Raw genomic sequence first — 27,934 nt, 5'->3', positions numbered from 1 at the left:
ACAGTTTTATTTACTATAAACTACATCCGTGTTATTAATAAATGACTCATCATGTTTGCGTATATAGTCTGTTACTGTTTGACATGTATAATGCTGATAATGCGAGAAAGAGACAAAAACAAAAACATCGTAACATTTTATAGCACGACACAACTTAGATGTAGCATCGGTAATAATAACACCGACTACTGTCGATTCACACAACCAATAGAAATAGCTCCCTATTGCGCGATTCTACGCTATTCGTCGTTATATTTTTCGCGTCAATTCAACCCGAGAAGGCAAAGGCATGTAAATCGACGTGTTAAATTGACGAATATATTAGGTCATATGATATTACAAGTTATTACATTAGTCTAAAGATCATATTCACATAAGAAATAAATATCGATAATTTGGGATAGCGTACTTAGTTCGGATGTTCGGTTTTATGAATTTTGCCAATGCTACATCTAAGTTGTGTCGTAATATTAACGTTTACTAATAACACGGTATACATTATTGGCACTAATGTACAACTAGGACGGTGAAGTGAGCTGAGAAACTTGAATGATAGAAATAACTGCAATAAATATTATGCAAATCTTTATTTAATATCATGGTTGGTAGTTGAATCGTAATATTGAAACGGAAAGGTAAGGCACTGCGAAATAGTAACGGAATTGTTGTCTTTTAATTTAGATGACATTTGTGTTTTTCTGACAGTACACTGAGCACCAACCGTTTATTCTGACTCTTCGGATGTCGTAATGACCAAATTAACGTTAGAAAGAGACAAACAATATATTAAACATGATAAAATGTTCATAATAATATAAGGCAAGAAAAAACAGAGCGAACTAATATCTTCTATATAACATTTAATATAGTTGTATTCGTGGTAAGTACATAGTATTATAATAAAATATATTTAACGTACGTTGGTTTTCAGTCTTCCTAACTTTAATCCGAAATCGAAGAAAGACGATTTCAATGAGTAAATACGAGGTCCATTAAAACTTTTACCAAAGATAAAAAAGTTTTCAAACGAACGAGATAATACAATTTCTATCACAAATTGTTAGGGTACACTTATTGCAATATTAGGTTCACTTACGTCTAAGGAATGTTGCTTAGATTAAATACTTGAGGTATAATTATTTCTTAAAAAGAGCTGTCACTTCTTCAATCGTTCTGTTCTTTGTTTCGGGCAGTTTGAAGTAGGTAAACGCGAAGAATATAATCAATAGTATCGTGAACGGCAAGAATACAAAGTTACCCAGTAGATCTGATAGAGGAATGAATGTAAGACCGACAATGAAGTTAGCGAACCAGTTCACGAGCGCTCCGACACTAACAGCGGCACTTCGAGCTCCCTGACCGAACAGTTCAGATAAAATCATCCACGGTATGGAACTTGGACCGACACCGAAAAAGGCGACGTATAATAGAGTAAACAAAACAGCGAATACGCTCATTGTGGTGTTGTTCTCGTATGTGAAGAACGCTATTGTCATTAAAATAGAGAACAGAGTCATACCACCGAGACCACACAGCTGCAGAGTGCGCCGGCCGAGACGATCCATTAAAGGAATAGACACTAACGCCATTATGAACAACATGCTGCCGACACCGATCGAAGCCAATCTTGCATCTCTTTCTGTTAATCCCGTGCTGACGAAAATCGATGCCGAATAGTACAGAACGGCGTTGATACCTCCAAGTTGTTGCGATAAATGCATAACAATTCCAATGATCATAGGAGTTCGTAAGCTTTCCATTCTCAATAAATCACCGACGGTAAATTTCTCCTCTTGCTTCTCTGCTCGATCCTCATCGTGCATATCTTTAATTTCATCGTCAATTTCTGTCGTACCTCTTATCTTTGTTAACGCGCTTCTCGCTTGTTCCTCGTCACGCTGTACGAGGAGTAGATATCGAGGAGACTCGGGTGCGAATGGCAACATTATACACTGAACTGCCGACGGGACTATAGCTAATCCGAGAAGCCATGGCCAGCCTTCGTTGCTACCCAAAATAACATCAATTCCTAATATTTGTCCTCCAACCAGTCCAAAAGCTACAGCCAGCTGATTGACAGTTCCAAATGCACCTCGTAATCTCACAGGGGCAACTTCAGACACGTAGGTAGGCGATGCCGTCGTTGCAAAGCCGCAATTTATACCGATGAGAAATCTACCGATTATCAACATAGCCAGTGAGGTTGACATTTTACTAAAGCCCATAAACACTGCGCCTATGACACCGAAGGCTGCGTTCACAATTAACGCAAACTTGCGACCACGCTTGTCGGCGATCCAACTGGCTAGGGGGCAGCCAATCATACCGCCGATAGCAAATATGCTCACGATGACACTGAAGACGGTGCCGGAGTTAACGGAGTAGTTTTCATTGATGAAGTTTTCGATGAACTCTCTCGGTGCGTTGATGACTCCAGTGTTGAAGCCGAATTGAAGCATTCCCAGCACTGCCGCGGAGACCGCGTACAGCAACGGTCCGGTTGCCCCACCACCCGACATCTTGCGGCCAGTCGACTCTGTAACGATAATTAATTATAGATATAAGTATTGTAATATACAGTTCTAAAGAAACGTGTTTTACGATAGTGTAACAGAGGCAAGAGAAGTAATTTTCCATGATAGGTATTGTCGTTGGTATTGTCTTCGTAAAATAATTGCTTCAGACTCTTATAATATTACTATATAATGTGCAGAGGCGACCATATACAAAGTAGGCACATATGAAACAAAACACATATTTCGAATTACATCGTAAAGTGTAATTTTTATCGACCTGTTATCTCTATTATTTGAAAAGATTTAATTATATCTAGATTGCGTCTATTAATTATTCAATTATCATTTAATCTTTAAATCACATCAACAGAGGCATATATGTGATTTCGAATGTTAATTTAAGGATCAATTATTCCAAAGTTCGATTAGAAATGAACGAAGGCCAAATAACTTTTGTCAGAAAAAGTGTCTCATCCATTCACATTGTTTTTAACGAATTGCCGTTGACTCGGTGAGCTGGAGACATTACGATTTCTGCTTAAGCAATTAGATGGCTTGCAGTACCAAAACAAGACAATCTATACATAGATGTGACGTCACATCAATCTAATGACAGCGCTTTTCTATACAATTAACATTAACGATGATAAATATGTTATGATAACTGATAGATTGAGAATGAAAATTATTGATTCTAGTCGTAGATGCGATTTTTTATTTATGTATTGTAATATAATTCACAGATATATAAATATATTGGTATAATTTTAAAATATCTCAATTGTAGGTACAATCAAATTTGTCCCGACCGTAATAGCTTGAAAGTACCCAAAGAGATTTGTACATTTTGGTGTATAACATAAAAAAAAACTGACAATTGATAAAATGATGAAGTATAAGTTGCACTGGCCGCCACATTAGATAATATCAGTATAGCGAATCGTCATCGTTGGCATCGAATCTTGTACAATTGTATGTGGGAAAAACCAGCAGCTGTCACAAATGCGCTTTTTTCCAGATATATTATTGATATATATATATTAAATAGATTAAGAATAACGCAAATTCAAAGACTACTCGTGTAGTTAAACTAGTTATTCTACCAAATTATAAATCAAACAGTAAAATTTTATTTTCCAAAACATTACCTTCTTCCTTGTTCGAGAGGCAGTTGCATTATTATACAGATTTTTATGGACATTACGACAGTTTGCATATTGGCATAATATCTTATGAAGAAAACAATTATTAAATTATTCATTTCACTATTCGAAATATCTATAAAGTTTCAAATTTCAAATGTATATCGGTAAGTGTAGGTGGTAGCTTTACATTTAACTCAACGCTGTAACATTACGAATCAAAATTTCTTTTATAAGCCTTCTATAATAAAGTACTGATTTTGAGACCATTAAAATATTTATAATTATTATTTGTTTAGAGAAACAGTAAACAAAGGATATTAAAGTTTGCATGCTTAAAACCGTACTCGATTTACTTTTAAACTTGAAATTACTCCTTTGTTAAATCTGCGTTTTTCAGATATCGAATGTTACGTAGGATCTTCATTGTATTAATTTATAAACAACCAGTACTTGTTAAAAAGTTTGAAATTGAAATTAAGTTTGAACGAAATAATTACAATTTGGCTGAGAATGTTATTGATACTGTAAATAATAATTATACAAAAAAGGTTTTTCTTTAAAAATTTTTATGTTAGTTTCTTTAAACATTTTAATCATAGATTTAATAAATCAGTAATTGTTTTGATGATTTTTACCATAAATATAAGTTGTTTTTTTTACTCAGTCATTCAAAAATAAGCCAAACGTATAATATTTGGAACATATTATAATATGAATGTAAAAAGTAAATAAATACTTGTTACAAAAATAGTTTCGTAATACTTAATAGCAAAACTATAATTAAAAACATCGCTACGCCATTTTAACAATAGGTACCTACGTCTTGAGAACATAAAATTTAATATAACACGCTAATTATGTCACATTCATTGTCACTGAAGTGAATCGAATGGTGGTATGTGTTTTTACTTTTGTAAATTCATTGTTTTCAAATATCATTCGAGCTCAAACGTTAAAATAACAACATTATAGACATACTAACATTACAAAACGTTAAAATTTGTTTATTTGTTTGTGAGGGGTAATCGTGATCATTGCTGAGTGCTATAGGGCTTATATTATATTTTTATCATATAATTTTCCTCGTTAGTAAATAGCACCTTTGCAAAGCCGGGACTGGTCTCTAGTGTAAATAAGTTTTTTTTTCATAATCTCAGCTCTACTTATACAAATTACTGTACTTTTGTCTTTTGTTTAATAAAGTTTTTGTACTATCTTATTTTTACTCTATTCTATATTAATTTACATTGTTGGTAGGGCTTTGCACAAGCCCCTCTGGTAAGGTTAGGGAGCACCCATTCATCATATTATATTCTATCGGCAAGCAGCAATAGTATTGTTTTGTTACGATGTGATGATCAACATCTCAGTTCCCAATACGGGTGGTGCATTGATGATTAAAAAAATAAATACATCTTAAACAAACAATGTTGACCACTTGCCATAAGGTTGTCAGTTTGTCTTATTATACGTCAAAGAAATAAAGTCGATAATAGTATCGATAAATTTAACGACATATTTGAGCTCAAAATCGAGTAAAACCTGTTTCGTATATCTTAGCATGCTTGTAGCGTGGAAACGCGACGGCGCGTGAATGTGACTATGTATATAAGATATATCGACCATTCTGGAAATAAATGACAAATTCACATAGACCACATTCTATTGTGTAAACATTTTTGGGTTATATAACATACAAGTTTTTTTAGTTAAACCGGTACCATATGAGTTAATATTTTTATATTTTAATCCGATGAGCAAATGGGTCACCCGATGACTACCATCTATAGATATAGACGCAAATAATAATAACCATTCCTTGCCACCAATTCGCCACCAACTTTGGGAGCTAAATCATGTCCCCTGTGCCTGTAGTTACCCTGGCAATGGTAAGTATTTATATTTAAATTTATTCGGCAATAGAAAACCATTATTATTATATTTATTGCATTTTTTTTTATATAGCCAAGCGATTATTATTACTTACAAAGCGATTATTGTGGTTAAGAAGGGCATGCTAAGAAACCTGTTACTATGATCTCAAAGATACACTCGTATTATTTACTCGTTGAAGTGCATTGATATGTTTACCTTCTACGTACTATCATACACAACTAGACTATATAAAGAGCACAAATACGTTGGCCCTGCGTCTGATCTGAAACCGGTATTATTAATCTATGAATAGTTATGTGAAATTAATACTGTGTGATAAATAAATTAAAATAATACTATCTCGGACATCCTGTATACATTTTCCACGTCACCAAAATGTATAGACATATAAGAAGGTAATATTTAAGTCTTTGTTGACATAATATGAAGAAACAAAAGAAAACGAAACGCTTTAACGTAGTTCACGATAAAATAGCCTACAACCGGATAGTCTAAGCTTAAGTTTAGCTGGTTTTCCTATGAAACCAGATACCAGAAGATAATGTATCAGTACGATTTAAAAGGAACCTTTGAACGTCAAATCGCTTTTGAAAACATATCACAAAATTCAAATGACGATCAGCGTATCTACATACGACAATCTAGATTAAATCATCATCATCATCATCAGATTCAATCATCTGATTCCCAATTTTTTTTTATAATTTATTAATATCTAAATTAACGAATTTTAAAAAAAACAACAACCCGCTCAGGCTACACACGGGTGCAATGCTGATACTAAACATACTACAGAATTTGTTTATTTACGACATCACATTAGAAGCTACTAAAATAATCAGTATTTTTTCACTATATTAGTTCCTAGTATACGAAAAAAGTTTCCTTTCGAATTACACTATTTATTAAAAATAACATCATCGAAATCAATTGCGTAATTTTAAAGATCTAAACATACATGGGGACAGATAGCGGTAAGCGACTTTATTTTACAATACCTTACTAATGTTTATATTTTAATATATGAGACTATATAACAGTTAATTCCTTATAACATTTACACAGTATACATATTATAAACAATGATGTTGACACCAGCATCCTTTTTAAATTTATTTAGGCAACTAACTTTGTAAAATTATCAATTTACAATGAGGAAGATCAAGAAATACTTACAGAATAACAAAAACGTTCGACACTATTGAATAGTTAACTAGAAGTAAAATTATCTCCAAATATTACTTCACTGATAACAAGCGGTATCAAGGCATTCAGATTGAAGATACGACCGATATTATAACAATAAAAATAGTACATATGACGACAAAACTACATTGATCGTTAACAAAGATCTAATCAGATTATAAAAAAAAATATGTTCATTAGAATGATATTACTATTATATACATTACTATAAATGATTATATAATATTCCCTTTTTCTAATAAAATTAATAACATTACCATTGTATAAATTCCCAAGATGTAGAAAATACCATTACAGTGAAATTGAGAAAGTCGTCTTCGATACCATTTTAAAAAAGTCTACGTGTTTTTATTTCGATAAAAAATAACGTTTGTTATGATAAAAATATCTCAGACAAACATTATAGATTATACAATTATTTACAAAGATTGTCCTTACACATAATCCCCTAAGTGTCACCACTTCTGAGAAAAAGCTGAATTTATACTAGGGTGACCCTTTACCCTTGTCTAGTTTGAAAGGACTCTTAGAGATTTAACTTAAAAATAAGTTCGTTTTCTTTTCGCTGTAGGACAGGTGCCACAAGTTTGCTGTACCGCTGAGCACGGTGCATCAGTACAGCAATCTTAAGGCATACCACAAAAACTCTTGTAAGACGTTAATGGTCTCACGCGAATAGTATCGATCGAAATTAATAATAATCAATCGAAACATTTTATTTCAAATAAAATAAAGAACTTTGCAACAACAAACGATCGATTGAAATAATAATATTTTTAAGCTATTCGAAGCAACTTATAATACCACTCAAAAAAAAACTTAAATAGTTTTTATATTTGTACTTCTAGAATTCAGCCTTTACCTAAATCACTTCTGAACGAGAAGTATGATTATTATTAAAAAAGATATATATTTTAATAAAGTGGAAACCGACCAGCAACGCTCCGAAGAATAGTAAAGTAATGTATTGATTATGGACGTTCGATGGATGTTTGTTCGGGTTTTTTACGTTGTTTGCAAATATAGGCAATGTACTTCAGCCACTTTTTATCATATCAAGATATTTTATCTGTAGGTACATAAAAATGCATAACCAAGTAGCTAACAGTCTCGAGATACACTGACCTTGGAATCTTGTTACCGATATTTGATTATCAATGTTACAGTAGCAAATGATGTTTTTTACATAACACATCCTGACACTCTGGAGGGACCATCGTCGATTAAACTAAATAATCATTTTACAAGGTAGAATAGTATCTATAATAATATTATAAAAGCGAAAGTAACTCTATCAAATGTATCTCTTACTTTTCCGTGACTACTAAACTAAATTTGATTACATTTGATGACCTTCAAGGAAGGGCATAAGATAACTAACCTCTAAAACGCGAGCAATGCTACGGACGACAGCTAGCAATTATGTCTTATATAAAAAGCTAAGGTGAGATGTTTATCGAAAGAACATAATTTACAGTCAACTCACTGCTTTCTCGAAACGAAAAGTAAAAATCCGCATCAGACAAAATATTATTTACATACAGCTTAAGAAGCATACGTTTCTCCTACCGATCGTTCAATTAACGAAGACTGTCTGCCTGTTGCTCTCAACACACGAGGCTTAAGTAAAAAAAAAAACATAATTATAAATGATTAACAGTTAACGTGTAATTTATTTGCATGACTTTAGTAACAGCATCAGTTCAATCTGATAAGATAAAATCTCTCAAACAAGACTGACATTTTACTTCATTATTTAAAAACTACAGAAGATTTCTTCCGTATTTTATTATTTTACCATTTAGTCACACCATCCTGCACAGTTAAATTAACTTTAATAATACATAATTCAAGAAAGAATTATTTTAAACAACCGGCCCCGGCTTCGCACGGTTGCAATACTGACACTAAATATACTGCAGAATGTGTTACAACGTTGACAGTTTTTCAGACGTTCTCTACTATATTATTCATGTATCATATACATATAAACCTTCCTCTTGAATCAATCTTCTTATTGAAAAATAACCGCGTTAAAATCCGAATTGTAATTTTAAAGATCTAAGCATAGGGATAGACAGCGGTAAGCGACTTTGTTTTATAATATGTAATGATAATGATGATATGCAAGAATTTTATTCGCGATTATACTTTTTTATATTGCTCTATGTTACAAAGTTACAAAAAAGGTGTGAACCGAATGAGAAAGGGTATGATCACAGATTTGATTATTTATGTCTCTAGGTAGATTGACAAATCTGAGAACGCGTTGATAACTACTGGAAAATTGTTCCCTAAATTACACGAAAACTTCTAAACTAATATGACTATTAGATATGTAGCGTAGCTGTCAAGTACACGAAGATTATAAAGTTGGCATTTGCTTAGTCTTTTGGTCCCTTTGCAGTGCGTCACTACCTAGATTCATACATTAATTTATAGATAGCAACTTTAACCAAACGCACAATAGTTAATTTATAAAACTGGATGGTTTAACGGTTAATCTCACTAACTATACTTATACTATTGAAAAAAATATTTCTGCGTTAGATAGCCATTTTACTAAGGAAGGTTCTAGGCTAAATCATTTCACGGTACGACGCTGGAGGGGTGCGGAACCATGCATGTCAACCGATATGCAAATTGACCACTGGCGAAACCGCAGGGCTAACTAGCAACTCATAAAATAGATAGCATACAAATTAGATTCAAACAAGAATTATTAATAATCAGGTAAGCACGTGATCGTCAGTAACTGTCTGTAAATAATCTTATCTCTCTACGAAACATCTTATACAACGAGTGCAATAAAAAAATTATAAAATAGGTTTGCTAACCATTCGAGTTATTTGATTATTAAATGATGATTTCTATTTTATTAAAGCAACTTTTTGGAAACATCAATTGCTTTATTTTAAGCAATCATAATGTTTACTATTGCAATAATTAACTTGAAACTATAACCACAAAGCCTTGTTATCCTAAGTCATAAGTACAAATTATATAGATTTAAGTATTATAAAAACTAAAAATATATTCCTTATAGTCATAATTACAGTATTTAAAATACAATTATATTTGAAATATGCGTCGTTGAAAGTATGTTTAATATGAGACCATTTTAATGTGTGATTAGATTTTTAAACATTTATTATGTACTTGTTTGTTGCAGAATTAAAAAGAACTTATGTTACCATTCATTTAACAGCTTAACACTACAATTCAAAAATAATGAGAATTATATTGAAAGTATATGAATTAAGAAAATATTTGTTTAACTCGTGTTTTTGAGATAAAATTGTACAAAAAACCTACTACAAAACCTCTGAGCTAAGAATTCAAATTTACACCTATTATTATTTAAAATTGACGTTAATTATTATGCATTGGGCTATAATTCCATAGCTATGAGCTAGTTTCATACATATTATATAAAAAATATTATTAATTACGACAAGTTTTTTTCAGTAGCTTTATATTGTATTTTTTTAAATATATTAAACTGTTTTCACTTAATTACAACAGGCCGATAACAGGTCGAGCCACGGTATGCTACCTAGGTCAACCTGTATCACAGTCAATAAAAACAACTAATGCGCCAAAGACAATGCACACTTTATAAATGCACCTGCGCAAGAATATCTTGCGGTTTATTTCGTCTATTCTTCTCAGGTCTGATTTAGTCCTTTCCAAACGTACCATCTAACCGAACAGCGTTACTGCGTTATTTTGAATTCAAATTTCAACCTTGACTTTTACTTTGATTTATATAAATTATTTTTTTAATTTAAAATCATTTAAAAATCTACGGAATACTTTATTCAAATTTTATAGTATCGCCTACCATTTGTCGGTCGCCACTAGCTCGCGTTTAGGGATGCGTCGTCAGGTTTTAGGCACACAATAATACACTAACAGCCTGTGAATTTCCCACAGCTGGACCAGAAATCATCTCCCTTTGAGAAGGTTAAAATTAGACATATCGCTAGTAGAATTTTGTTGAAATAAGATCCATGCAGATTTCATTACGATGTTTTCCATCACCGCCAAACATGAGATGAATTATAAAAACATATTAAGCACATGAAAAGACAATTCTTGTCTAGGTTTGAACACGCAATCATCAGTTAAGATGCACGCATTCTAACAACAACTGGACCATCTCGGTTCTCCAATATAATTATTTATTATTCACATAGTATATTAAGTACTTACATAGCACATTAAGTACATGAAAGCCTATCCTTCCTTGAAGTTTAAGTTTACTTCAAAGTAGAACTAGAAAGAGTATGTTACTCTTGATAGCCAGACAAGGAGATTGCATTTGCATTTATGAAATTAGTGTACACTCGGGGTAAGAAAAGGTTCGTCACCTTAAGATCTATTATAGCGTGCTCAGAATGAGCGACAATCTGCTTTACCGATCGAGAAAATATGACACTGACAGACATATTTTGATAATTCAGTAGAAGATATCATATCTAATTTGAATTTGTAATGACTAATTATGCCATTAAAAAGGTTTCATGTTGACATAAAACTATACGTAGTCAAAATATGTCCATTTCGAACCAAGTTATCATACTATGTAACTTTAATTTTATATGCAGTTGTCAATTTAGTGCTTTAATTTGAAAGGGTACTAAGAGTTTACGATTTGATAAAGGAAGAATTTGAAAATTGGCGAAGGTTTTCTTACTCTGACTGTACATTCAGTTTATGAGTATGAAAACTAGAAGACATACCGGTTTGGTATATAATTACATGCAGAAACAATTGCGATTGAGATCCTGCTATCCGTGAACAAGTGTCGAGGTCGGTCACTACAACGTAAACAGTAACCATAGCCTGACAGCTTCATATTAGTACCTTAATATGGTTTTATCAAAATATATACAATCAGTACAAACAGGTTCAAATATTACGCAATTGTAAATATTTACAAGAATTAATTGTTACAATTTTTGTTTTGTCAATCAACGTTTAATTTGATTATGTCTACAACGACACTTTTACATCACTTTATAATTGAAAATATAATTGTAAAGTAAATTTGAATTTAGAATCAATAACAATTTTAATTTTCACATAGATAAAAAAAATACATAAAATCGAGGTAGTTCCGTTTAGAAATATATAAAACCGCCTATTAAACCAGTATTTTCTTTTAACCTTTTCGATTCTCGTTTATGATTTTCATGTTTTATGTATAAGAAAGCATATTGTATTTTATTTGCATTTTATATTACTTGTGTACATTCCTGCATCCATATGGATATAATATTTGCTTCAAAAATTACGAATACAATTATCACGCAACTTAACTTTGTATATAACTAAAAGTTTTAAAGTACACTTTACTTACGTCTATCAATTTAGCGATGAATAACAAATTTTTGAAGACACAACACGATTAAAACACAACTCAACGGACGGAAATGCGACGCGAGCGGCGAAGCGAGACCGACTGGCTTTACTACTTGCATGACTTAAGGAACAGGGTTGCCAGCATTTTAATTATATTCCTTAAACTTTTGCCTAAAAATCTCTATATGATTTTTGTTTATAAATTTATACCTAGAATATTAAGACTGATTGAAGAACGGTGACGTACTATGATAAAACGTTATAAAAATATTTATAATATTCTTATGAATAAGAAATATACGTGAATCTGTACTTAAAATAATATATTTAGATAAATCTTTGTACTGTTGTTTAATAATAGTGTATATTTTAGTTGACTTATAAATAAATTATAAGAATCATTGCCATACTTTAAGAACTGAGCTAAACACGGATTTTTTTGTAGGATAATAAAAAATATTTTTCCTTACAATTTTGTTTTGGCGAAATAATAAGATTGCTGTAAATAGACTTTGTAGGTGAGAGTTTTTTTTAAAAGCAAAACGATAGTAATGTCACTCTGATAAAAGAGGTAATAGTTTTTCTGAATGTCTTTAATAGAAAGTACTATGCAGAGAAAGTCACTAGAATCACGCACACAAGCATTTACCTCATAAAAAAATCAATCAATTTTCGTTGTGAAATTTAATTTCATTTTATATTACATACTTTAGAATAGATTTAAATTTTTATAATTTTTCTTTCTTCCTCTTTTTTTCTCTACTTGTATCCCCAAAGGTAATTTTTTAAATAGTTCAGGTTATACACAAACTAAAAGCCAATTAAAAAAGCCAAAGCTAATTAATATTGCACAAGCTGTTTAATTATATCAACTCATCAGTCATAATTACCCGTGCAATATGGCTAATCTTACCCATATTTGTATGCATGAGAATTATATAATCAATCAATATATGAGAAAATACGTATCTTTGTTATCGAGATTAAATGATTACCATATATCACTATTAATACTATGCAATATTTTTCCAATACAAATATAATTTTTTAGTTTACATTCAGTTCGTATAAAAACAAAATGGCAACCCTAATCTAAGTAAGAACCAAGATAACCAAATTCATAACCAGATATAATAGATGCTGATTGCAAATTACATGCTACATATCTCATCAACTAACTTATTTAAACCCACCATCCCTACCAGATAGCTTGCTCGTTGATAATATCGTTAGCATTTTGTTTCAAAAATTGTGTTTGAATTTCAATAAAATGTGAGAACTATAATTAATTATTAATAAAGGAAAGTAACAGCTTGCAAATTTCCCACTGCTGGGCTAAGGCCTAGGAGAGGGTTTGGAACATATTGCACCACGATGTTTCAATTCGGATTGGTGGAATGCACATGTGGCTGAATTTCGATGAAATTAGACACATGCAGGTTTCCTCACGATGTTTTCCTTCACCGCCAAGCACGAAATAAATTATAAATAATTATTATTAATTAATTATTAACGATTACGTAAACAATCCAAGTATGTTAAAGTAATTAATTATTATATATAACAGGTATTACAATATTTGTTATAAGTATAATAAGTAACGATTAAGCGTAAATCTATTCTGAAAGAACCTCGAAACTTACCTCAGAACGAGAGCGAATCGAAAAAAAGTAATGAACGGCATTGCCTATAAAAATCGTTACACAAAAGTACAACTCTATCAATATGTGATCAATATGACATACAAAGTTAATTCTTACAGAATAGCACTGCATAACACGAAATATATATTTTATTCATACGTGAAAACAGAAATTTGTTACAAAAATCTATTTTAAAATCATAAATACACCAAACGGAATTGAGCTTCAAATCCTTATAAAACCCTTTTTACTTAACCCATAATTTTATAATCACTCCTATAATGTCGTGACGCAGCGTGCGGGAATATACGCAAATAATTCGAAGGCACCATCCAATTGCATATAGAAGCATAATCAAAGTATATAGATAGAAACAAAATCAAGGTTCATTCAATGGAAATAAACTGATAATTTAAAATAAATTAATGATTTCAACCACACGCGATACTTGCACATTTGAAATTAATAAAAGCCAACGGTTATCCTGAACTTGAAGGTTACTTCTGAGGAGAACTATCTATAAATAATAAAGGTGTTTCTTTAGATACGGAAAACTTTGAACTGAAATAAAACAGAAAGATGTTTTCAATCTTTACAGAAATGACCTCACATGGACGGTTGTATTTTTTAAATGTGCATGTTTGAATATTATTTCGAGCAAGTGGCCCAAATGGCTGGCGAGTTTAAAGCTTAATCTGGAAGTCTCATTTTCACATCCCTTTTAATTAGTATTTGAATAAAGAAAAGAAACAATCTGTGAACAATCCACGGCTAGACTATGGCCAACTTTGAGCTGATTCCACCACGAAACTACAATATGGGTTATTGTGTGAAGAAATTTCATTGAAAAATGCAGATTGACTCATGATGTTTTCCTTCCCCTCGAAGCAAGAATTAAGCACATTAATATTAAGTGATACTGATCTGAGTTTGAACCTGCAATTGTCGGTTAAAATACAATAGGCCATCTGAGATCGAATGCGAATAAAACAAAATATCGTACAGTCGCTTCAAATTAAAATCACATTATAAAGATTGAGTACAAGAGGATCGTTACCAATGAGTAAAATACACGATAATATTCTAATATCGTGCAATAAATAATCAGGCGTAGCTTGCTTATCGTTCGATCTGCAGAAATGTTAACCACCAACCCCACGTTTAGTGTCTTACGCCTTTCAGGTTTTCCCCGCACACCCTGAATCATAATTTACAGGTCTTTATAAAGTTTCTTTTAGGACTTCACAAATCAAAGTTGGAGTTTCTTTTGAATTGTTTTCGAAGTTGTTTGAGATTTTTGAGTTCCGAAGCTAAACAATAATCTTATTTTACAGGTTTCATTATACGTGGAATTTGGGAGAATACTAACAATGTTTTTTTAGGGATAACTCTTCTATTGCCTATGTATACAACAAAGGTCTACGGAGTTTTATACTTAGTAGAATAGAATCAATGTTTGTAAGGGGATAAAATGGAAGTGAAGGTTTTCTGTGGTTAAAAGGCTTTACAATTCTCGCGAAAGTAAAGCCACGGATTCGTTTAGTTAATTTGTAAAAAAATTAATAGCGATTTGAACATTATTGACTACTGTAGACATTAAGCAATTTATAAAGTTTCACTGTTTGACAGGTCATGTCAATGACCCCGTTTGTTGTTGCCTTATTTCCTTTAACGCAATTAAGAAAATTTAAGGTCAATGACCTCTAATAGCAATGAACAGGTAACCTCAATAACTCGCAAGTAAATAAAATACCAAAGTTTGCGTGCATGGAATGTTTAGAGAAATATATGTATTTAAAAAAATATACTCAAATTATTGTTATAATTTGGGAAGAGTCGCAACTTTTTATTAAAATAATATTTGCTTTATGTTCTGAAACAAAACATTTTGGTGAATAATAGAACCATAAACGTTGATTAAAGTGATCGTTTTATTAACTGGGACTTGAGCTTGAAGAGAACTTCAATCATTTTCAAGCGTCTTCTCAAATCTTAGACGAATGAGCGAACAACATCTTTAGTTCATATAGAAAACTTGTAGACAACTATTATTTGTTTAACTTACATTAATTCATATTTAATACACGTGAAAATATTATAATTACTTAGCTTTCCTACATCTGCTCTCCGCTTTACAATATATACATTAACAAGTATAATCTAAATTATATATTTACATACATTTCACTATCTTTCCTCGTATATTATTTACCTCACGCGCACAAAGACATCTTATAAGAACGAGCGTCACTCAATACTAAAGCAAAATAATTTAAGAGTAAATAGATCTATATCGTTAAATATTAATAACATCAAAATCGGTCAAGTCGACCGATTTTGATGTAATTAATATTTAAGTTAATCAGTTAAAATTTTACATACGTATTTATTTATCGTTTAGATTCATAAGTAAGTGATTATAATAACACAATTTTTTTTCTAGATTATTTTATTATTAAATGTATTATACAAATTAAAAACGGATAAAACCACGGAACACAAGTAGTAGTAAATAAAAATGATAATGTATGAACTATAAACAAAACCGATCTAAAACAAAATAGAGGCATTGTTATTTAAACACGATTAATCGCAGGCCATAAGTAGAAAAGAAACGTGATTCCTCATAAGTTTAACGACTTCGTAAATGATAATAGCTATTGTAATAATAAATACTTAATACAATATATAATTCTATTTTTAAAACACACAGCAATATTAACAAGAAGAAAGAAAAAGATTATCTTTTCCAGAAGTGATCGAAATTCAATTACAAACAATTACTTGAAAATTATATTGCATTGAAAATTAAGTATGAAATATTTAATATAATCAAACTTTGAACCTAGTTAATTTACGATCTTTAGCGGAACTAATTTCGATTTCAGCTATATCGTGCACTTATTCATAACACAATAGTGTTGTGTCATGAATAAAAATACACTATGAAACAAAAGACAATTACTAATTTATATCCACTTCTATTTTTAATTCAAAATCTGTCGACGTTCAAAACGCCAATTTTTCGCAAATCCATAGTAAATAATAAATATCAGCGTCTTTTTATATTGTTTACTTGACTTGTCTCCTTTTAGGATTAGAAAAGATCATATGACGATATACATATTTACTGGCGAAGACGCGCATTTATAGACTTAATTATTATAAACGTTTAGTAGTTGAATGACTGTGTGAGATACTTTTTGTGAGTGAGAAAATTAAGTTGTTAAGTTTATTTTATTAAAAAAAAATAATTCATTTTGAGCGCCAATGTGAATGAATTGTAATAATGTGCTTGTATTATACTTGACATATTTTTCGTCAGTAGACGTGTTATTCCAAGACAAATCAAAAAAGTCGCCTGTCTGGCGCCGATGTAGCGTGACGTCCAAGGGTGTAATCATATAGTATAACATTTACAATTTTAAAACTATTATGCAAAAACACTATATTACATTTTTAAGGAATTCATATCAATAGTATTCAATAAGGCAGTATTGACTATCAGAAATCACTAGGCCTAAATTAAATACCTTACTTGAAATAGTGAATGAAACTCAATATCAAAACGCTAATCAAAATACATTTGACAAGCTCTTATTTTGTGATTTAATTACGATATAAACAAATCCCACTGGTGACTCCTATTTGATATATGATTTATCTTAAGTCAACACTAATATTATATATTAAAACACAAGTTGGTAGTAAAACAGGCAACGTTAGGGGAGTTATATAAATAAATGAACATAACACTTGTTCATTGATTTTCTTAATTTATTTACGCAGTCACTCAAGTGTAGACGCACCCTAAGGACAAATATATGAACAACCATATCGATGATGTCGGGTTTTTTTTTAATAATGTGGCCGGTCATTAGAGCTTAAACCTCTAACTAATTAAGAAAAGTACAAAAAGAATAGTTCTGTTTTTAATTTTAATAATTTTATTTACAAAATCATAATTAACAATACTCACGCAATTTGAGTTATTATACTTAAGTGAATTTTGACACAAATTCATAGCAACTAGTTAGCAAGCATTATTACTTCTACGAAATTAAAATATTTTTTAAATGATTCCTTGGACTTTTATTCGAAAAAGCCTTATTCTGATGTAAGAAAATATTCTAAATGCATAGGCGAACTGATTAAATTTCTACCCAGAATATCGGAATTCCTATTTAACGGAGATAATGGTATCGGAATCGGCCGCTATAGGATACACGCGGTCATCTGCATAAGAACAATTTTTAATTTTATTTGCAATACCTATTTTGTTTCTCAACATAAGTGATTCTTATGTAAATGAATATATTAAATCTTATCAGGGATATATGTGCATATGCATGTATGTGAAGCACATATTAACGTTATTTTTTTAAATTAAACTATGATCAAAGTCATTTCGCTAGCATACATAAAAATATGCATTTAGTGTATTGTAATAGATAGATACATAATTACATACACCTAATTTTTATGTTATTATTAAAAGTAATATAAGGATCATACATAACTAACACTCACAAACAGAAATTCAGATGTTTAATATTCTGATAACGCAATGAAAATTGGATTTGGATAAAAAAGTAAATAAAATATTGAGATATCAGTGATATTGCGAACTTAAACTTCTAGCGATTAAATATAAACGCTACACGCAGACCTCGGTCTGTAGAATCTAATAATTCAGTATGACGGTGTTTTTTTTTATTTTCCTCATCGTTGCACGTCATCTCACATACCTATTTTATTACGAACTGCATGTATGAATACAAATGAAATGCTAAATTAACAAGTTCCAATTGTTATTACAACAAAACAAATACTCGCGATTTGTTTTTCGAAGAGCTGAAATGGCCCAGTCGTTAGAACGCGTGCACCCGATGCTTTCGGGTCAAACCCAATCAAGCACTAATATATATGTATATGTACTTAATTTGTGTTTATAATTCATCTCGTGCTCGGCGGTGAAGGAAAACATCGTGAGGAAACCTGCATGTGTCTAATTTCATCGAAATTATGTCACATGTGCATTCCATCAACCCGCATTGGAACAGCGTGGTGGAATATGTTCCAAACCCTGTTCAATGGGAGAGGAGGTCTTAGCCCAGCAGTGAATAATTTACAGGCTGTTACTTTTATTACTGTATGTTTTTCTTGCGAAACCGGAACGAGTCACTAGTTTAGAAATAAATTAATATCGCTTACGATACATACAGATATTATGTAGGTATGTCACTAAAATTTAAAAAGCAATTACTTTATCGTACACCCACACGCTTGCCAAGCCTGAGGAAACCTTTTGCAAATTATAACGTGTAAATTGGGTACTTGACTTGGCTACCTTCTGTAACCTAGCGAGCGGTTATCGCCAATTGTGCTTTTTAGTTCACTTTTTGTTTATAATTCAAAGGATGTTCATGACGAGATATGTAAACTATATACGATTACACAAATGTTCGGATACTAGTACCTATATAAATTAATTATAACGTCAATAAGTACTACCAAAGCTGAATAGTTTTATCAAAGACAAACTTTTTATTGTAATTTGAATATTGCCACGCGGAGTACTTTTTAATTTGTTTCGAACGTACCCGATGGAAATACCACCATCACCTATAGACAGGGATCACTGCACACCTTGCAGACGCATTTATTTTGAAGGTCCCAAGTCATATCATTTTGAAAAAACCGGCTAAAACTGGTTCCATAGACTGGTTGTGTGAGGCAAAAAATACTTTACATACGCTTTTGTACATTTTTGGACATCGAGGTGGAAATGCAGGACTCACAAACACGTGCATGGTAAGCAATGATAGGTTGCACTTGTAACGTATTAGGTTAGACAGATTCGACAACTTGATAAAATAAAGTTAGGCTATTTCATAGTATAGTTTTAAGCCATACAACGTTTGGAGAACGCTACAGATATTGACACTCCTTTCAATTTCTAAAGAGAACTGTTCGGTCTATTTATAATCTTAGAGCTCAGGACTCCTAGTTTAGGAGGAATTCCTTGCAGGAATTATTCCTTTCCTCCATTATTCCTTGCAGGAATACCGCACATTTACTTCACAATAATTTTAAAACAATTTATATTCACGATAACATTGATCACTCTGATAGAAGCAGTATTATTCATTGTATGAATACGAGAAATAAGGATAAGCCAATAACGATGATCTGACTCCGTAAAGTCAATAAATCCTTACTGGAGCAAGGTATTTGTTATTTAATTTAAAGTGCAAGTAAATACATGAGTAATATATGTAAAATGTGGGCTGGCTAGTATAACGTAGCTTGCCTAATCTTTAAGCAATCTTTATAACGTCTGGCGGAAGTAATGGCCCACGGAAATGATCTGGCAATAAATAAATATCACTTTTTATAATATTCTTTAAAACATATTTAAATATGAGCGTTGACACTTATGTTTTTTAAACCTTTAACTGCATAGTAGACTAGAAACCCTCCAAATTTCAGCTTTTCTAAAATGACATAGGTCAGGGGTCACTGGAATCTTGGACTATATGCAGGATATGCTTTTAAGAATGTTTTCTTCTGTTAACTCAGATAAAGTACATCCTATAATACTTTATCACGAAAAAAGAACGTGAGCGAATGAGTAGCGAGATTCTAATGACTTAATTGTAAGAGCGATTACTTGAAAGGCGTCATTAACCACCATTACGTGCCATCGAATCTAGATATATAACAAGCTCATTTGCGTTAAAGTTACAAGTAATGATAGCATTCGTTACCATCATATCATCAATATGTTATCTATCAATTCAAAAAAATGCTTACAATAACAAACCTAAAATTATAAATAATATGATACACAAACAGCACGGACACAATATACGACACGGTCTCAATATATTTAAAAAAAAATAACATCCAAATGTATACCTCAGCATATAACTGAGGCTTAAATAAAAGATGATTGTTTCCACCTCTTACAATGACATTCACTATAACCATTTGGTAACACTTTTTAACATATATCTTAGATTCTAAGTGTAGCTTAAATTGTTACATAAAAAAAATTCATCTTTAAAGATCGTGGTCGTCGGTAACATCCAAATTATTACTTCAAACTTTCTCGTACAAGTGTAACGAAATAAAACACTTCTAAATAAGACATATATTGTAAATTTTACTAAATGTTAAATCGTTTTAAATTATCTCTCCTTATTCATACACTGACGTTAGACCAATAATATTTAAGTTTGCTGAACGGCGACGGTCCCTTTGCGAATGTTAATTAAGACCAATTGTTTATTAAGTCTAGTGAATTAAATGCACATATGGATCTACACGATGATAAACTGTTCTCGATGTAATGAACAAGGAACAAATGAATGAATGAATGAAGGAATTATTCTTTATTGCACACCACAAACAAAACACAAAAAAAAGAAAGTAACACAAAATTAATAAATAATTTAAAAAAACAAAAGAAGTAGGTACATTAAAAGTGTTTTACAACGGGCGGACTTATGGTTTAGTAGCCATCTCTTCCAGGCAACACAATCAAAGGGAGATTTCAAAACCAAATATAGTTTATGTATGGATTTGCTTTTTTTTTCAGCACCACGATCATTTATGTCACTGAGCTATATTGATGTTTGAGATTTTACTTATTTAACTATTAGTTTTAAAATAAATATTATAGTGACTACAATCAGAACCGTTTAATTCAATAAATCCAAACATGCTTTAACGTACCGATGCCTCTACGCTACAATGCAACTAAAAATTAAAATCAAGCTAGTGTTTGTTAATAATTATTATTGGTTTTTTTAATAATGTTGGTTTTGTCCAATTTTACATGACCACCTACATAATTATATTTAAATACACAATTTAATTTCTAATAATGTAAAAGATTATTTATAATATTCAACCAAATAATTAACATTATGAATAGAAAACATTATATAAATACTATTCGTTTGGTTAGTAGGCACCTTAGGTTAGTACATGCATACAAATTTAAATGTACGTATATTCCTAACAAAGACATGTCGTTTTATTCGCACGTGAATCGATACTCTTCAGTTATTCATTTGAATTTACTTTCTAATTATCTTGCACTTACTACATTTATTGGAAACTAGCGACCTGCCTCGGATTCGCAAGGCTGCAATTTACTATTACTAAATATTCTAAATGATTTGTTAATCGTTACCGCATCACATTAGCAAGATCTTATCAGTGTTTTTTATACTGTTCATGTTTTATGTAAAAAAACCTTCCTCTCTAAACACTCTATCTATTAAAAAAAACGCTTCAAAATCTGCGTAATTTTAAAGATCTAAGCACACATTTGTTTTGTACTATATAATGATAAAAACAATATTTTAAAATAAAAATATTAATTAATTTGCTACTCGACATTTTTGATTTATAGCATTAAAAGTTGATAAGCTGGTGATTTATAGACTATATATTTTTCTTTAAACGAGTCGTAATGTCGATAGGTAGCATTATTTCTGTAGCATTTTAAGATTCTATTTGCAATAAAATATTCAATGTAAACAGCTTTGTTAAGTTGTTGAATTATTATTGTTACGAAAAATATATTATTCATCAATTAAATGTATAGTATTTACAATATACTTAAAAATATGTGCAGAGTTGCTTTAATCAATAAACTCAAATTATTATAAATATATTTCTTATCGACCCATGAATCAGTGCATAACAGAATAATAACAAGGCCATGAATCTGTGCGTAATCACGAATTTGTATTTTTGATAGACGAGTCTGTGCTGATTTACATTTACCTTAGCTAACATTATACATGATATAACGTAGGTTCCCCTTAAATAGCAAATGTACAAATTGATCATAAGAACTGTTTTTTTTTTCATTACTTCAAATATAATAATAATAATAATTAATATGAGACAACATCACATACATTACCCTGATCCCAATTTAAGTAGCTAAAGCACTTGTGTTATGGAAAATCAGAAGTAACGACGGTACCACAAACACCCAGACCCAAGACAACATAGAAAACTAATGGTAATCTACATTGACTCGGCCGGAAATCGAACCCGGGAACCTCGGAGTGATCCACGAAAACTGGTGTACACACCACTTGACCATGGAGGTCGTCTTAACACATTAATATCCACAAGCTATATACTATTTATATGCATCCTTTTAGATTCTTAAAGTATTATTATTTTTAAAAGGTATTCAAGTTGAGACACAACTTTACTGCCTATTAATTTGGCGGCAGAATATCTGATGAGTGGGTGGTATCTACCCAATCATACATATCTTGCAAAATCAAAATCTAATTTATTTAACTAATAACATATTAATGAATTAGAGACAATGATTACACATTTAAAAGAACCTAATATAATATCTATTATTAAAATAATATACAATCAAAACACACTTAATTCAAGTACGCTCTTACAGTTACTTTTGGATCGAAATTTTATGATACCTTTAAAGCTATATGACCTTAATAGATGGAAAGAATATCCAATACGAAGATCATCCATCGATTTGTACTGATATTTTTCTGTTTTGTTGTGCACTTTTTTGTAATTGTCTGATAATTAGAATCATTTTCGCTCGGTCATCGTCATTGTCATAATAACGACTTGAATATCGCATAATTAATAATTGTATCCGCTTACCTTGAAGCAATTTCATGTAGCCTCGGTAAAGTAAAATCTATGTTTATATTTTTGTCTACGTTTTTTTTTTTTTTTAATTCTAAACTTTCTAAAAATTCTGTAATAATTTAAAACTATTAATCCGTATGTGTGCTTAAATCTTGCACTGAATTTTACATCGTAACTTGTTTCCGAACACCATTTTACTGGCAACACTTAATTTGTGATACAAAATGTGTACGTTGAATTATTTGATACTATTTTTTATTAGTTTTAGTATTTACATACATTAAATAAAGACTCTTTTTAGTGACTTTCACGTAATTATGTAAATATTTTTAAAAACTGGTAATTTTTAATGGCAGTGTCTGTCGAATGATCGAAATTCAAATTAGCTCCTTTTTATCATAAATAATAATAAAACAATTTTCGATGTCCGTGTAATAATAATATTATAGAGTTGAACGAATTTGATTATTATTCCATATTTTAAAATCATTTTCTCAAGTTACTTGAATAATAACTGAAGCTGTTTGTTATACCTACTTTATAAGGAAAACACTAGATGTTTTTTTTTTTTTTATTAACATTAAATTAGTGCTAAAAATGCGTATGACTTGGTTCTTTTGTCTTTTCATTTTGCTGGCGATCACGTGATCTGTGCCAATATATATTATATTACATATATAGAAAGAATTTTTTCTCTTTGTGGGTCAATCACGTGAAAACGCTTGATCGTACCAATAAAAGATTATGAACAATCGGCGTGGAAACATTCGTATATATAATAATAAAGGTTAGATTTTCGTATTAAATGTGATTTGTTAATAATTCACTTGTATTCGTTAGTACACTACGTATTGATCTTGATAAATACATATCTCTATTTATACTACAACACTACACAACTAACTACATCATCCAATCTAATTTTACTTCCGAATAACAGCTTCTATTCAAATCTACAACTACCCTCATAGATTATTTACGAACTCGACCAAAGAATAATAGCTCGTCAATTCGAAGTCACAAGTATTTTTTTTTCTTTTGTCTACTTATGATTGGTATAGACACTTCTATTTTTTTATTTCAGTTGATTCTTCTCCATTTTATTGTTTAATATCTAATAAAGCGTCTAATAGTCAATTATCAATTACAACAATGTGAAATTTAAATATTGTTAAGTACTTAATACTGCGATGTGGATAAATTCTCAGTCGAAAGATTATATCAACGCTGTATCTGTAAGTGTTAGTCCAAGGCATTATAGTGGGGACAGCTGACAATTGAATGGATTAAAATTATGTGTCCTTTTTTAAATAACAGCAAGTTAGCAATTGGTATGATGCAGATTTATCTCACTAAAAGACATCGGCTGAATGAAGAGTAATAGAGAGTTGAGACTTGAGCTTGAACAACTTATATTATTTAGCAATAATGTGTGTTGTTATTTTATAAAACCTACTTACAGAATAATTTATTTTAGTTAAAATACCAACGTAATTAGTTAAATTATAAAATTAATTAGGTAAACATCCATACATTATAATTAAACAGCAATTGATTTTGTGATTGTTTTTACCTGTGTGAATTAACCGAGGCAAGAAGTATTTTAATACACAATACGCAAGAATTTAAAGCGTTAATTAAATAAATAATTTAACCATGGGAATATTCTTTTGTGTGCGTAGTAAGCTAACGAGCAAGGCCAGGTTAACTATTTAGCTAGTCAGAGATTGAAATCAAGATCTGTATTTTACGAGATGCCGAAGCAGACAAGATTTGTTCAACGATCTTTTATCTGTTTCCTCTGCGATCAAAATTATTTATTAATAAAATTAAACCCTAGTGCTATAAAGGATATTTATGCACGAGTTTTCATATTATATATATTAAGACTAATCTTCTCCGAAACGCAGTGAAATATTGATGTATATTGGTTTAATTGACAAACTTCTTATCATTTATTAGTTGGTCCGTTTATTGGTCACAAAAATCAACCAATCAAGTACTTTATATGTTATTTATCTTAAGCGCAATTCTCATCAAATCTCTCATTTCTACTGAGGTTACTTTTTGTACGAATTACGTACACAATAGCCAATTGAATACTACGCACGAGCACAACAGAGATCTTGTGTGTTCAGGTGACGCATCACAACACAGACAGATCTTTTTTAAGAGTCTAGCAATTTTTTTAGACTTCTAATGAATGATCTTATCTCTCAATTAAATCGTCAAATTGTGACGAGTATTGTTCATTTTTCAATCTTCCATACCTATAATACTTCCGCGGATTCACGATTCATCAATCCTGCATAATAATCAAAGGATCAAAGTTGTCCGCAATAAAACATTTTTATTTTTTCATTTTTTTTTATAATAATTGCCTGCATTCGATACGTTATGAAATCCTCTGTTTAAAATATTACATTCCAAAACACCAGTGTCACACTTTATAGATTATATTAAAGATTGATACTTTCTATTTATTATTTATAAGGAAAATATGAAAAAACCTCTAATTGGTTTAATTAATAAAACCTATTACCTATTCCCTTCTAGAAATAATTTCATATTTTTCTATTTTAATAATAAGAGTAATTATTCAATCATACCTATAATTATTTACAAATATAACTAAAGCGAATATTAATTTTATAAGGATTTACAAATTGTATCAGCGTTTCACGTATCCAGGATACCGGTTATACAAAACAGTGACTCTTTAAAATAGGTAAGTCTTAAACTTTGACATTCAAAAAATATTTTATATAAAAAATGTTCTGCCTTTTCCTTCTAAAAGGCTTGGGAAAGACTTGGTTATCTTTTTAAAACCTCAGACTCAATCCTAGCGGACGCGTAGTAATATTTTTTTTTTTCGCATTGTGAAAATTAATCACTTCATTGTTTTTTTTTTATTATAAAAGGACAAAAAAAAATAAACAAACCTTGTCTTTGGAGGAGAGACGAAGTATTTTCACTGTACATTTTAAATTGTTCGAAAAAACAATCTGTTAAAACACCGAAAATATGTAACGTAACCTCTACGTAAGTTGAAATAACTGGTTCGTATTAGTAGAGAAATGACATGAAATATTTACTATTAAAAGTAAGCATGCATGTCAAATCAATTAAACAGTTTTATAACTTTGCGCAACGCTAAATGAGCATAGAGAAAAAACATAATCACGTTTACAATTGACTATTGAGGACTGAGGATACTAATCGTAATCACACGTAAATATGTAACAACCGCGAACAGTCCGGCTGTGGTCAACCGGTCAACTTCAGTCTTCTACATGAATATTGAATAGTGAATTAGCATGCCGCCCTCCTCGCTATAACCATAGCGTTAATATAATTAACTAAAAACTATAAATTAAGTTTAAATAACTGATTATATTTATATCGTCAACGAAATCTTTTAAAAAAACACGTAAAAACAAATATCTTGAGTACCATTTTTTGAGACCATAAAAATACTGTAATTGTGGATCACATGATATCGTTAAAGATAAATTATTAATGAAATTATACATATTTAGCATAAATTTTAAAGTAAGTTTATTGTAAACAGGTACTGAGAATTTTTTCACAAAATATAAAAGTTAAATAATTACAATTTTTTTGTAAACATACCTCAATTATTGGAGAATTTATCAATATAGTTGGTCCATCGTAGTGCACTGAATATTTTGACCGAAAGTATACCGTTTATTTAGATTTTTTACTTAAATAAAAAAGATTTTTAAAATTCATAAAGATAATAATTATCAACTTGTTACCGGTAATATACAAGATACATATTTTTATTAGCCAATTGCATAGCCGATAGTCCGAGGGATAGATAATCAGAATTACAGATAAATAAGATGTTAAATCAGTATCACATCAGTATTGACTCCACAGACTGTGTTTGCTTTAGAGCTTTATTATACAGATAACATATAATTTAATCTGTAAAGTAAAACTTTATCCGAGTAGCCAGATAATTGACAACCGCATTGATTATTATTTTTATTAATGGATTTCTTTTGGATGAATGTTAACATCACATGCGTCTATTATCAGAATCACACATTTTTTGACGCAACAATAAAGCTCAAAGTATATTTGCATAAATATCGCTCACCTCTACCACTGATCTTTATCTTATACTATACGTTTGCAATATGTTATTATATTAATAAGATATAGATATATGTATTCATTTTAATAACATCAATTCTTATGTTTCGAATCTATAATATAGATAACATAACATGATGATAACTTGTTTGTATTCGTACTGCCTGGCCCAAGGTGTATAGGAGGCTTATGATCTTTGACTTTTCGTTAAAAAAAAATTATAAAAATGGTATTGTACATTATTTAATATTTAGTGGTCTTTCAATTTTGAAATTTTGATGAGTGTTTATACATGTATATTTTAGGTATTTGAATATTTTTTTCGCCATTCTGATTTACAAAGAGTAGGTACACACACTGTTGTAGGGATATA

The 27,934-nt window shown here is 30.6% G+C and overlaps 1 protein-coding gene across 4 annotated transcripts; it reads right to left on the bottom strand.

The window, feature by feature from the left end:
* Positions 1 to 670: 670 nt before the first annotated feature.
* On the bottom strand, positions 671 to 27,327 carry LOC124535220 (glucose transporter type 1-like). 4 transcript variants are annotated; one of them, XM_047111344.1, is made up of 2 exons: positions 27,073 to 27,327; positions 671 to 2,536 (listed from the first exon to the last, which is right to left on the bottom strand). In XM_047111344.1, the coding sequence occupies exon 2, from the start codon at positions 2,517 to 2,519 to the stop codon at positions 1,137 to 1,139; it is 1,383 nt and encodes a 460-aa protein (XP_046967300.1). In that variant the 5' UTR covers positions 2,520 to 2,536; positions 27,073 to 27,327; the 3' UTR covers positions 671 to 1,136. The 4 variants fall into 4 exon arrangements, with proteins under 4 accessions (XP_046967300.1, XP_046967299.1, XP_046967302.1 ...); XM_047111343.1 differs by lacking the exon at positions 27,073 to 27,327 and adding an exon at positions 12,129 to 12,247; XM_047111346.1 differs by lacking the exon at positions 27,073 to 27,327 and adding an exon at positions 8,145 to 8,164.
* Positions 27,328 to 27,934: the final 607 nt, after the last annotated feature.

Source organism: Vanessa cardui, chromosome 14 (genome assembly GCF_905220365.1).
Source record: "Vanessa cardui chromosome 14, ilVanCard2.1, whole genome shotgun sequence".
Taxonomy (NCBI): domain Eukaryota; kingdom Metazoa; phylum Arthropoda; class Insecta; order Lepidoptera; family Nymphalidae; genus Vanessa; species Vanessa cardui.
This window is presented reverse-complemented; position numbering and strand designations above follow the sequence as displayed.